Genomic DNA, 12,039 nt, shown 5'->3' on the forward strand with positions numbered 1-12,039 from the left:
TCCTAATAATTATGGTCATTTTCTCTTTATATATATTTTAAATTTATTTTTTTTAAAATATGATATTTTAATTGATAATTTTTAATTGATATTTTAAATATTAGAGGTCAAGTAATTCTTCTAATTTAGTCTTTTTTAATTGATAAAATATAAATTCTAAACATAGTGCAATTTTATAGTATGAACTTTAGAATTAAAATTCTAAAGTAAGTTTCTAACCACAATTATTGAAGAATAGTGCTTTTGAAACCATATATTTTCATTCAAAATTTTATAATTTAGAAAAAAATTTTATTTAAAATTTTAATTATAATTTTATTTTAAAAATTTTAGATTTTAAATTTTAAATTTATTATTTATCTGTCGTGTATCTCGTAGATTTCTACACTAGTAATAATAATAATAATAATAATAATAATAATAATAATAATAATAATGAAGGAAAAGAAGGCTCTCTCAACTTCAACGAAATAGGCGTGAACACGCAAGGTTCCCTTGTGAATGCCACACACTTGACCGAGTCCCTCTCCCGACCCGCCACGTAATCCCCCTCTCCTGCTTTTCACATGCAATTGTCGAAATTGGCTTCGATTTTCTTTATCATCATTATTTTATTATTAAGGAAAAAGGAAAAAAAAAAAAGAAAGAAAAAAAAAAAAAGGTCAAAAAAAAAAGAAAAAAAAAAAAAAATCCAACGGTCTCTCTCGCTCCCTGCCCCTCTGCCCCCCTGCCCCTCTCCCCCTTCATTTCTCCTCCTCTCACCACCACCATACACCAGACCCACAAATCCGTTGTTGGTTTCGTCCTCCTCCTGCGCTGCGCTCGGTTTGGGTTTGTTTCCCATCTCCTCCTATTTCAAAGAATCCTCTTCCATAATCAGAATCAATTTCGCTTCCTTCGACAGGGTCGTTCGACTTTGATCTACAACTGGGCGACGAGGCCGCCAAAACGAGCGAGAAAAGAGAAGGGATTGGCGATTCGATGGGTTATTGGAGTTCCGTTGTTGGGAACCAATCGGATGGGTCCCCCGTTAGCGGCGGTGGGCTCAGGTATATATTTTCACCTACTCTCTTCCTTTTAATTAATTTGTTAACTTCTCTTAGCTTGATTGATAAATTGAGCTGAGATTTAATTATGTAGTTGTTGCATATTGATCTCAGTATCTGTGAATTTAATTTCGGGCCCGTTCAATTTTGTTGAATATAATTACTAATATCACTGTTCATTTAATTCAAGTCTATATCTTGGACCTATCGGAAAAAAAATAAATAAAAAAATAAAAAAAAATCTCGAGGCCAGACGTGGGTGAGAGCGTTGAAGATAGATTTTAAAAAGATTTGACAGCTTAAGATATTAGAGAACAATGTTCGGTTCACAAACAATTTGTGTTTTTCATAATTGGTTTTTGTTATGTAAGATGTTGTTTTGCGTGCCATGTACGGATCATTGCTATTTGGGCTTGTAATTTTCAAGCTGGAAGATAAATGAAATTGAATGAGTATACCGTGTAATGACTTCAATTGATTTTGTATAGTTAGTGAATTTTTATTTCGTGATCTACTATTGGGTCCCTGAACTTTTAGTTGAGCAGATTTGTTTCCGTTATCATTTACTTTCATATGCTATGCTCAACCTCAAGCAGTCCCTTAGGATTTTTGGACGGTTTGCAATCATGAATAACGTGGTGCAAATTTCGATAATTCGATGAGTGATCTGTTGAAAATCCAGAGAGAAAAGTGCAAGATACAAAAGAGTTTGGAGATCACATATCCATTAGACCAAGGATTTAACTGCCCATCGGCACGGACTGTATCTACCGTGCCGTACCGTGCCAACAAGATATCGGCACGATACAGCCCCCGTGCCGATGGCAAAGCTCAAAACCCTCTATTCTTTAAATTAGTGAGTAATTTTCTCAATAAAGTTCAAAATATTTGATAAAAATACGTAATAAACAGTTAGAATATTTTGTCGCTAAAGAAAATAAATATTTCATGCTATTATGTGTCGGCACACATGAATTTTTTATGACCGGCACGTATCAGCACGGCCCAGCACGCACCGTGCCACGCCACTTAAATCCTTGCATTAGACCCAATACAACTATGTTAATGCAGATAATGTTGATCACTTTTAATGAACGCATTGCGCATGTTATATTTAACTTGTTGTCTCGATGTTCAATTAGGATAATTAAGGATTTTTGACATTTTATTTTATTTTATTTTTTATCAAGTTCCATGTTGCATTCACACAGTCTGCAATAATATAATTTTTTGACCTCTTGTTTGGTTTTTCTTCTTTGGGTAACAGTCAACATGAGAAATTCAGTTATGGCTATGCAAGTTCTCCAGGGAAAAGGTCTTCCATGGAGGACTTTTATGAGACAAGAATTGATGGCGTCGATGGAGAGATTGTCGGCTTGTTTGGAGTCTTTGATGGTACGAATTGTTTGGCTCAAAATTAGGATATTGTCTTCATTGTGTTAATTGATTTTTCACTTCCTTTAGATATCGAGACTTAAAAATTTTCACTTGCTTTAGATATTTGTATAATTATAAGTTTGTTTATGTAATGTATAGTTGTATCTACAGGTCATGGTGGTGCTAGAGCTGCAGAATACGTCAAGCAGCACCTTTTCAGCAATTTAATTAAGCAGCCAAAATTCATTAGTGATACCAAGTCAGCTATAGGTGTGATTTATTTGCTCGTTTATTTATAACAACGAGAACTGTCTTCAGCAGTGGATGATAATAACTGCTCTCTCATTTGACTAGTGCAGCTTCTGCATACAGCGAGACTGATTTAGAATTTCTGAAATCTGAAAATAATGAAAACCGAGATGCTGGATCAACTGCTTCAACTGCTGTCCTTGTTGGCGACCGTTTGCTAGTTGCTAATGTTGGGGACTCTAGGGCTGTTATATGCAGGGGAGGGAATGGTAAGTGCTAAATTTAGAGCTATCTCTTTCACTATCTAGATGCATTTTCGAGCTAACCTATACATGTTCTATCTTGATATCACTATTGCAAATTTATGAATAGAATACTCTTTCAATTATATCATTTTCATATTTACATAATGCATCATATCATTAAAACCAGGTAATTCAATTCTTTGTACTTTCAATTTTTTTTTCCATTTTATTTAATTCAGCTACAGGTTTGGACATGGTCTGGTAGATGTCATTACGAATTAATTAAATTGTAAAAATTGGGAATAAAAAGAATTACAACTTGAGAAAGAACTTTGATGAAATTTAGAGCATTGAAGATTCTTATATGCAAAGGGCTGTTTCAAAATGATTAGATAGTGCATAACCTATTCTTATATGTATTTGCTCTAATGAGTACTGAGGGCATTATCTCTTGTGCACCTGTTGAATTTGTCCTGTTGGAGCTTACAACTGTCATTTCGCTGGTAATCCAGATTTTGTTTAAACTTGGGGAAATTTATTCATCCTTGATCTTTAAAACTTTGTGAAGTCGAGAGTTGTTGTTATTGTTAGGTACTGATCTAACATGGTTTATGTTACACCAAAAATGCTTTCTGGCTACAAATTTTAGTAAGTAGTATATATCACATTTTCCAATAAACAGGCTAGAAAAATTGCAAGAGGAAACGATTTTAAAAAAGAAATGGCAAATCTAGAACTAAAATCTATCTGCAAAGTCCTAGTCAGAAGCTAGTCTGAGCTAATTCATACTTGGGAAAGAAAGAGTGCTACGATCAAGCTTTAGTTATTATTAGATTACTATTAGGTTTTTAAATTGGGATTTTTTTTTTTTATTTCTAGTAGATTTGGGTTAGTTTTTATTAGGTTCCTACTTAGATTATTCGATTAGGGTTTCCTACTTGGATTCTACTTGGATTCTACTTGGAATTAGGATTATGATTCTTTTGAAGGCATATAAATACTAAGCCAAGCTATCATTGCAATCATTGTTTAATTAATTAATAAATAAGAGAGTTCTCTTACCGACTTCTTGCTTTAGGTTAAGTTAGAAGACTAGGTCCATCTTCCCCTCGGAGCTTAGAGGCGTCCAATAGAAACGATAAATCTATTTTATTGATATTAAAGCTACAACTAGGAGTGGGGAGATCTAACAATTTGGTATCAAAGCATATGGAATCTGAAGCCAAAGATTTCATCTTCTTCTTCACGTTCACATTGGATCCGAGATCATGGTTTCTAACACACTCGACATCCTACGTACTTTCTTATCCACGTGTCAAAAATCTAAGGACTCGATCTAACATCGACCGCTCATAGTGAATGCCTCAGCGAGAAAATTTCAAGCCGTTCGAGCCGTTACGAGCCAAAATCGAGTCAGTTCAAGTCTAATTTGAGCCGACTTAAAATCCAGCCATGTTCTCTTGACTTATTTAAATTATTTGACAATATCTTTTTCTTAAAATATATTTCTGCACATGACACCTAAAAAGCATCTTGGAAAATTAGTAGTTCCACCCCATGATGACAAATTGGATTAGGGCGGAGCAATATTTGATGATGCATGGTGGGACGAGATAAACCATCAAATTCAAGCAATGGGTCAATGTCAAAATCAGCAAATGCAAACCTTGGCAAACATTTAAGCCTACGTGATGCGTATGATGAAGCAACAAAATAATATGATTAAAAGCAACAACACAAAATAATGAAGCAACAAAATAAATTAATACGGGCTTTGCTAGCACAGATGAGTGAATGATTTAAAATCTTAAGCGCATGATTTCGACCAAAAGATAGCACCTGGACATCAATACCAGATATACGAAGAGTAGACGATAGAAAATTACGAGCATACTAGCACCAGGGTCCAGGAGGTCATGGGGTTGTTGAAAACCCAGATTGCCCAACTTGATTTTTCCAATATTTGATTATTTAATGGTGATGACCCAATAAGTTGGCTATTTAAAGTAAAATAATTTTTTGACTATTATGCGAATAATAAGGATGATAGGGTCGGATTTGCAGTGATCCATGTGCAGGGTGACGCAATCGCTGGTATAAGCAGTATAAAGACCAATTGGGCGAGGTTCCAACGTGGCGCCAATCAATATACAACGAGTCTTCTTTACGATCAAATTCTCGACAAACTCCGTCTTGTTCATCTTTTACTCGATGCAATGATCTACTATATCAATAAGTCTGAGGAACAAGAGCCGACAACGAGAAGCTCCACCAAGCAAAATTAACAAATACTTAAATTAACATCGGCAGAAATTCGTGAACGGTGAAAGTATAGTCTTTGCTACAATTGCAATGGAAGGAAACCTAAGCACAAATGTAAGATGCTTCATCTGTACATTGGTACAGACAATTCATGTGGAGACAATTATGAAGACGGAGATAAGAGTGGAGATTCAAGAAGAAGTTGATACAACCAAGCATTTGCACAAGATCTACCAAAAGTTTCCTATCGTGAATATTTTAGATTCTGTCCCGACCTGAATGAAAAGGATCAAAGACCCACACCTTGAAGACAAGGTTTGTCTCAAGGGTAGGGAATTGTTGCTATTCAATTTTAGTTATTATTAGATTATGATTAGTTTTTTAAATTGAGATTTTTATTTGTAGTAGGTTAGGGTTTGTTTTTATTAGATTAGGGTTTCCTACTTGGATTCTGTTTTGGATTAGGGTTAGGATTCTTTTGAAGGCTTATAAAATAATAAAGCCAAGCTATCATCATAATCATCGTTTATTTAATTAATAAATAAGAGAGTCCTTTTACTGGCTTCTAGCTTAGGCTAAGTTAGAAGAGGAGGTCCTTTTTTTTCCTTGGAGCAGAAAGGCATCTAATAGAGATGTTAAATTTATTTATCGATATTAAAGCTACAGGTAGGAGTAGGAGATTCTAATAGAGAAAGTAGGAGTGAAACTTATATGGACCATTGTTGTCATGCATCACACAAGATTGATATAGCCATTAACATGAGCTTTTTTAAGTCAAAAATGATAAAATTCTGAGAAAAGAATTCACTTTGTTTTTCTCAATTTTCTTTAAGTTTATCGCCCTTGCGCTTTCTTAGTAGCTATATATTTGATATAATGATCTTGACTTTTGCAGCTATAGCTGTCTCGAGAGATCACAAGCCTGACCAAACTGATGAGCGACAAAGGATTGAGGATGCTGGAGGTTTTGTGATGTGGGCTGGTACTTATTTCTCCTTCATATTTCTCCCACAGGTTGCCTGTTTCAGGGGCAAATAGGTTGATAACTCTAGATATCCTTCTTGTCCTGCTGAATCTCATGGATATTCACAGGTTATATGGCAAATACGTTGATAACTCGAGATATCCTTCTTGTCCCGCTGAATCTCATAGATATTCATACGTTTTAGTATTTCTGTTAAAATTTGTATATTCTAGGACAATCCAGAAACAGTGTGGTCCCCCAATTTATCTCCGTGTCCAGAACAGTTATCTCTCTTCATTGTTGTTACTCCTGCAATCATTAGAGTTGTAACTCTTGAGCAAATCCAATGTGGAAGTCAACTCTGTTCTCGGTTATGCCTGGATAGCGGAATAATCAAGAAATAGAAATACTTACCCACCTTGAAAGGATCCAGGGAATTTTGTCCTATAAAATATGATTTTTTTCTTAAATATCTAACAACAATGGAAACTTATAGGAACATGGCGTGTCGGCGGTGTTCTCGCTGTATCTCGCGCTTTCGGTGATAGGCTCCTGAAGCAGTATGTTGTTGCTGATCCAGAGATTAAGGTGTGCATCTTAATATTTGAGTTCAACTGTTTGCATCATCCATCCTGAATTTATTGGACTTAGAATGCACCCTATTCTTATAATTGGGCAATTGGCTTGCCTGTCGTAGAATTTATCTCTAGAGCATTTGAGGGTGATCTCTAGTTGCTTGCTTATTAATTAGAAAGGCAAATCTGTATGCTTTTGCTAGGCCCTGCTAGTTTTGGCCTTCTTGATTTGTGTATAGGGATTTCTGACACCACTTAAATGGTTAAGTTCCTTTATTCGAGTTGCTTTATCCTACTGCTTGAAAATTTAATTGCTTCCACTGTTCTTAATGACAGGAAGAAGTGATCGATGGGTCTCTCGAGTTTCTCATTCTTGCAAGTGACGGGCTATGGGATGTTGTCTCGAACGAGGTGGTTGTTCGTGCCACCGCTTTTCCTTTTATGCTATGAGTTACTATTACCTTCTGGGAATGGCTTTCCTTGTTATTTCTCGTCTTATTTAAAAAAAATGATTATCTTTCTCAGGAGGCTGTTGCCATTGTCAGACCGATAGAAGACCCAGAACAGGCAGCAAAGAAGCTCTTGCAAGAGGCTTATCAAAGAGGAAGCGCAGATAACATCACTTGTGTTGTCGTGCGTTTCTTATCCGGACAGGATAGCGATGCCAAGTAGAAAGATGGAGAAAAGGTTACTTTCTTGTTACAATGGAAGCTTCTCTGCATGTCCCTGCAATCAATGTAAAGATAGTATCTGAAAAAGTCAAATAAAAAGAACTGCTTATGGAGAAAGCACTTTTCGACTGATGGAATATGTTGTTTACATTTCCAGCCTCTAATAGGAACTAGTAGAAGATAGTAAATGTATGATGTACCGGTCTGTATTCTGTAAGGACTAATGGATCTAATGTCTAATGCTAGAAGAAATCAATTTATTTTCCTGCTATGCTTTGTAGGCTATATATTACGCTTTTTCTCCTTGAACTATGAGGTGAGTGATACCTTGATTCTCAAATTTAATTCATTGTAATTTTTGGTCGATTTGTTAGATCGTTACAACTAAATTCTATAGTCCAGTTTAGTTGATTTAATGGTGATGAGCTGTGACGTGGTAGTGGTGGTAGTGGTGGTAGTGGTGTTGTGAGTCATCACATGGTAGTGGTGTGGTAGTGCTGCGGTTGACGATGTGGCGATGATTATTATAATATACAACTATTATATCAACAACGCATCAATATTTAGTTAACTAGAATAGATTGTGAGATTTGATTGTAATAATTGAAAGAATTCAAGATTGTGAGATTTGATTTTAATAATTTAAAAAATTCAAGTTAAAAATTATAATAAATTAAAATATGATGCTCAAAAGTGTAATTTGGCTTTTTTTTTTCATACTAATTTCCAAGGTGGACGATGTTAGGCGATGGCATCATTTTTTTCACAGCCTACTTGATCCTGTTTGAATTTGGATTGAACTTGGTCTGATTGCAATAGGAGGAAAAGTAAAAAGCCTCATAACCACTGAACTTGGTCCAATTGCAATTGGCTCCCTCAAATTTGAGAAGTTGAAATCTACTTCATGAATAGTCAAATTATCTCAATTGACCTCTTCGCAAAAATTTTTGCCAATTAAGTTGAGTAGAAATCGTTAACACGCTGCTGTCACGTAAAATGAAGATTATGCCAACCTGCCACTAGAACTTCAGCTGCATGTAACGATACGAACTTCCTGCTAGATGGTTAACTAAAATTATTAATTATTTATGTAGAAAAAGAAACGGTATAAACTATTATTAATCTAAAATTTGGATGGGACTTGAGCTTTTATGTCCAACGTAAAGCAAAAGGTTGCTGAAGGTTACAAAGTCGGCAAGAGCACGAAGTGCATGTCCTCTAAGCATTTTATCGCTTTATGGCAAGAGCATGAAGTGCATGTCCTAAGCATTTAATCGCTAATAAAGCGCTGTCGACATAATTATGAATTTGATACACTTCTCGAGCTCTTTAGAATTTGTGTACATGATTAAAAAAGATATTTTGGGATACAAGGCGTGTGTTTAGCGTATTTTATGTGTTAATTGTATTCTGTTTTGCAGATGATAGCTTGTTCTCGGAGGACTGTCACTTCGCAAGTTAATATGCCTGAATATTCGGGGCGTAAGAAAGTCGGAGGACAATTTTGATTTGGAGAGCGAATGAGTTTTGTCAATTATGTTCGACCTACCCAACATTTGTGCAATCCCTCTATGTCTCCTATTCTCCTGATAGGGTTTATTTCATATTTTAGCATACAAGAAGATAACTATAAGAACATGATTTATAAGTAACAGTAAAAAATTGTCACCAAAAGTAAAAGAATTTGTCACTAATTGTATTAGTGTCGATCAATACTGTCACTATAAGTTGTCACGGAGAAAAAATCATTATCACTAAAAGTAATATTAATGACAAATTAATTTGTCACTAAATATTACCTATTTGTCACCAATAATATTTATGGAACGGTTAATAAACATTAAAATAGTAATATTATGTGACAATATATGTCGTCACTAATAGTCAGTAACACCACCATTCGTCACTAAATATTGCATTTATAACGATAACATTCATTGTGTGACGCCCCCAACTTTTCAGAGGGTCACCCATTCTAGGACTATTCGCATCCTACCACGCTTAACTATCTTAACCTCTTGGGTCTAGTCACCATCCAAGATTCTAAAGTTGGTTAAGAGTATTAGTGTAAGGATATGAAAACCTCGAATTGTAAATTGGAACTCCGATTAGAATTGATCGAAAATGAGTTCGGAACGCTTCGGAAAAGCCGAAGGCGTCGAAAATGCAAAATGTGCATTGAGGAGGATCTCGGAGAGCAAGCTGAGAAAATTCTGCAAACTGCAGTTTTTGTGCTCTCGGGGACCGGTCCCTTCAAAGGGGGACCGGACCCCATACGCGTGGGAAGCAGCAACAGGCTGCTGCCTCCGAGAGTTTTGCTCTCGGAGACCGGTCCCCCTCTTGAGAGACCGGTCCCCGTAGCCCGAAAATGCCCAGTTTGGGCAGTGTGATGTGTAAAGAGTTGAGGGGGTTATTTGCACTTGTGACATCATGAGAGGGTATAGAAGTGAGTGGAAGCTCTTTCTCTTCTCTCTTTCTCTACTACAACTCTAAAACTCTCCCTCTCTCTTTCTAAAGCTCTCTCTCTCTCTCTCTCTTCAAAGGTGGAAACAGGAGAGGGATTGGTAGAGAAGCAAGCAAGGAAGTGAAGCATCACCTTCTTCATCTTCTTCCTTGGGTTGGAGCTAGCATATTGAGGTAAGCTTCTAGAGCTCTAAGGCTGCGTTTTGTTCGAGTATAAGTAAGAACTGCTAGTTCCAAGGATAGGTACAAGTTCAGGTATAAGCAGGAACTAGACCAATTTTACGTTTGGATGAAAATTGGGTTGTTCCTAGGAATAAGGCAAATAGTGTTTGGATGGTTAGATTGGAACAAGAGGAATAAGAGTTATAATTTGAAATTAAAATTATATTATGTAATTAATTAACATCAAAATATTATTTTTAAAAAAATAATAAATTAATTATTAAAATTAATTATATATAATAATAATTATTAGTAATTAATTATAAATAATAAATTAATAATATCAATTATCTATTTAATATTAAGAATAATAATTATTATTAATTATTAATAAATAATAATAATAATAATTAATTATTAATAATAAATTAATAATAATATTGATTACCATTAAGAATAATAATTATTAATAAATAATAATAAATATTATTAATTATTAATAATTAATTATAAATAATAAATTAATTAATTATTTAATTATTAAAGCAATAAATAATGATTTAAATATATTAATTAGATTAATTAATAATTTACTGCCATTAAAATTAAATTTAGATTTTAATTAATCTTGTTCTCATCAAGGAACAAGCTAGTTCTAGGAAACGGGTGGAACAGCAGTTCCAGCCTTATACCAGCTTGTTCCAGAATCCAAAGAACTACTGTTCCTGGGAACCAAACATACTATTTGGGAACAAAGGGGGAACAAGGGCTTATTCCCCCCCTTGTTCCCAAACCAAACGCTACCTAATGGTAGATCTCTAAGGTTGAGTTCTTTTGCTCTAGAAATGGTTTTGTTGGAACCCTTTAATGCTAGATAGATGGTATTTACTTAAGCCACGAATTGATTTGAGGCATTTTGCAATAGATGCAAACTAGGGCTTCCAAATGGGGTTTTTCCAAGTGTAGGGGTTTGATCTAAATTGGACATGTATAAACCTAATTGCTAGGTTTTCCGATGCGTTGGCGAAGTCGGTTCGGCGGTTCGTGGAGCCTATGCGAGAGGTCGAAGAAAAGGCCTGTTTTGGTACAGATTGCCGCAGCATGCGACTTAGGCTTCCAAAAATCACGAGATCGGATTCGTGGACTCGTGACATCGCTAAAAGGTGGGTGGTGTCATCCCGAAGCAGTTGGGCTTCCCCTTATATGTAAGTTATTCGTATTGACCATATTCACATGTTGACATTATGCATGATAGGGTATTTGGTTAGTTGCATTTCTATTCTTGTATGCTCCTAGGTAGTGTAGCATTGTAGGCTTGACACTTGAACTGAAGATGCATGAGAATGAGCCATTGTGACATAGAACCTTATAGTGATAAAGATAAGTGACAACTTGATCTTGTGTCGATGAAAATAATAACATGTGAACTAGAGTAGTTGAGATTCTTTATCATGACGAGTGGCATGTAAACCAAGAGAATGACTTGACGAGTGGCATTAGAACTTAGTGTAAAAGAACACTTATGACATAATGTTATAGGGAATAGGTGAGTTTTCCCTAGTTGACACAGTGCATGAGAACTTGTGTGACATTGAGACATTTGACATGGTTATAGGGATAGTTGGATCCCCGAGAGATTGATGACCCTTGTTGACAGGGTATCCTCAGTTGGCGAGGATTGGATTATACTCATATGGTCTGTTTTAAGGGTGGTCGCTCCACCCATTAGTGCACTCCGGAGGTGGTCACGCAGAGGACAGACGTAGTTGTCCACAGACGGTCCCGGGTGGGGTAAACACTGGGTAGCTACTCACCTAGGGGATTTGAGATGTGAGTCGAGGGCGAGCCTTCGGGTTAGCCAAAGGATTGGGTAATGAACTCGTGAGAGAGACATGCATATTGAGTATAGTAGATACTGCATTCATGCTTGATAGAGATATAGTAGCATGTTAGTAGATACATGGCTATATTGTTCATTTACTTCTTCTCGAGGCATAGTAGCATGTTGCAATTCCTTACCATGTA

The 12,039-nt window shown here is 35.7% G+C and overlaps 1 protein-coding gene across 2 annotated transcripts; it reads left to right on the forward strand.

Moving 5' to 3' along the window:
• LOC109725750 (probable protein phosphatase 2C 59) lies at nt 687–7,660 on the forward strand. 2 transcript variants are annotated; one of them, XM_020255086.1, is made up of 9 exons: nt 687–825; nt 905–1,049; nt 2,314–2,441; nt 2,595–2,693; nt 2,783–2,941; nt 6,075–6,161; nt 6,640–6,731; nt 7,055–7,129; nt 7,244–7,660. In XM_020255086.1, exons 2-9 carry the CDS (start codon nt 982–984, stop codon nt 7,388–7,390), a joined length of 855 nt encoding a protein of 284 aa, XP_020110675.1. In that variant the 5' UTR covers nt 687–825; nt 905–981; the 3' UTR covers nt 7,391–7,660. The 2 variants fall into 2 exon arrangements, with proteins under 2 accessions (XP_020110675.1, XP_020110674.1); XM_020255085.1 differs by having other exon boundaries at nt 700–831.

This window comes from Ananas comosus, linkage group 20, assembly GCF_001540865.1.
Source record: "Ananas comosus cultivar F153 linkage group 20, ASM154086v1, whole genome shotgun sequence".
NCBI classification, from domain to species: domain Eukaryota; kingdom Viridiplantae; phylum Streptophyta; class Magnoliopsida; order Poales; family Bromeliaceae; genus Ananas; species Ananas comosus.

Bases quoted from the DNA above. Each gene is read 5' to 3' on its own strand.
- LOC109725750 (XM_020255086.1), top strand. From the start codon at position 982: ATGGGTTATTGGAGTTCCGTTGTTGGGAACCAATCGGATGGGTCCCCC. The intron at 2,694-2,782 runs GTGTGATTTATT...TGACTAGTGCAG, and splicing joins TGATACCAAGTCAGCTATAG to CTTCTGCATACAGCGAGACT. The intron at 7,130-7,243 runs GTGGTTGTTCGT...TATCTTTCTCAG, and splicing joins GGGATGTTGTCTCGAACGAG to GAGGCTGTTGCCATTGTCAG.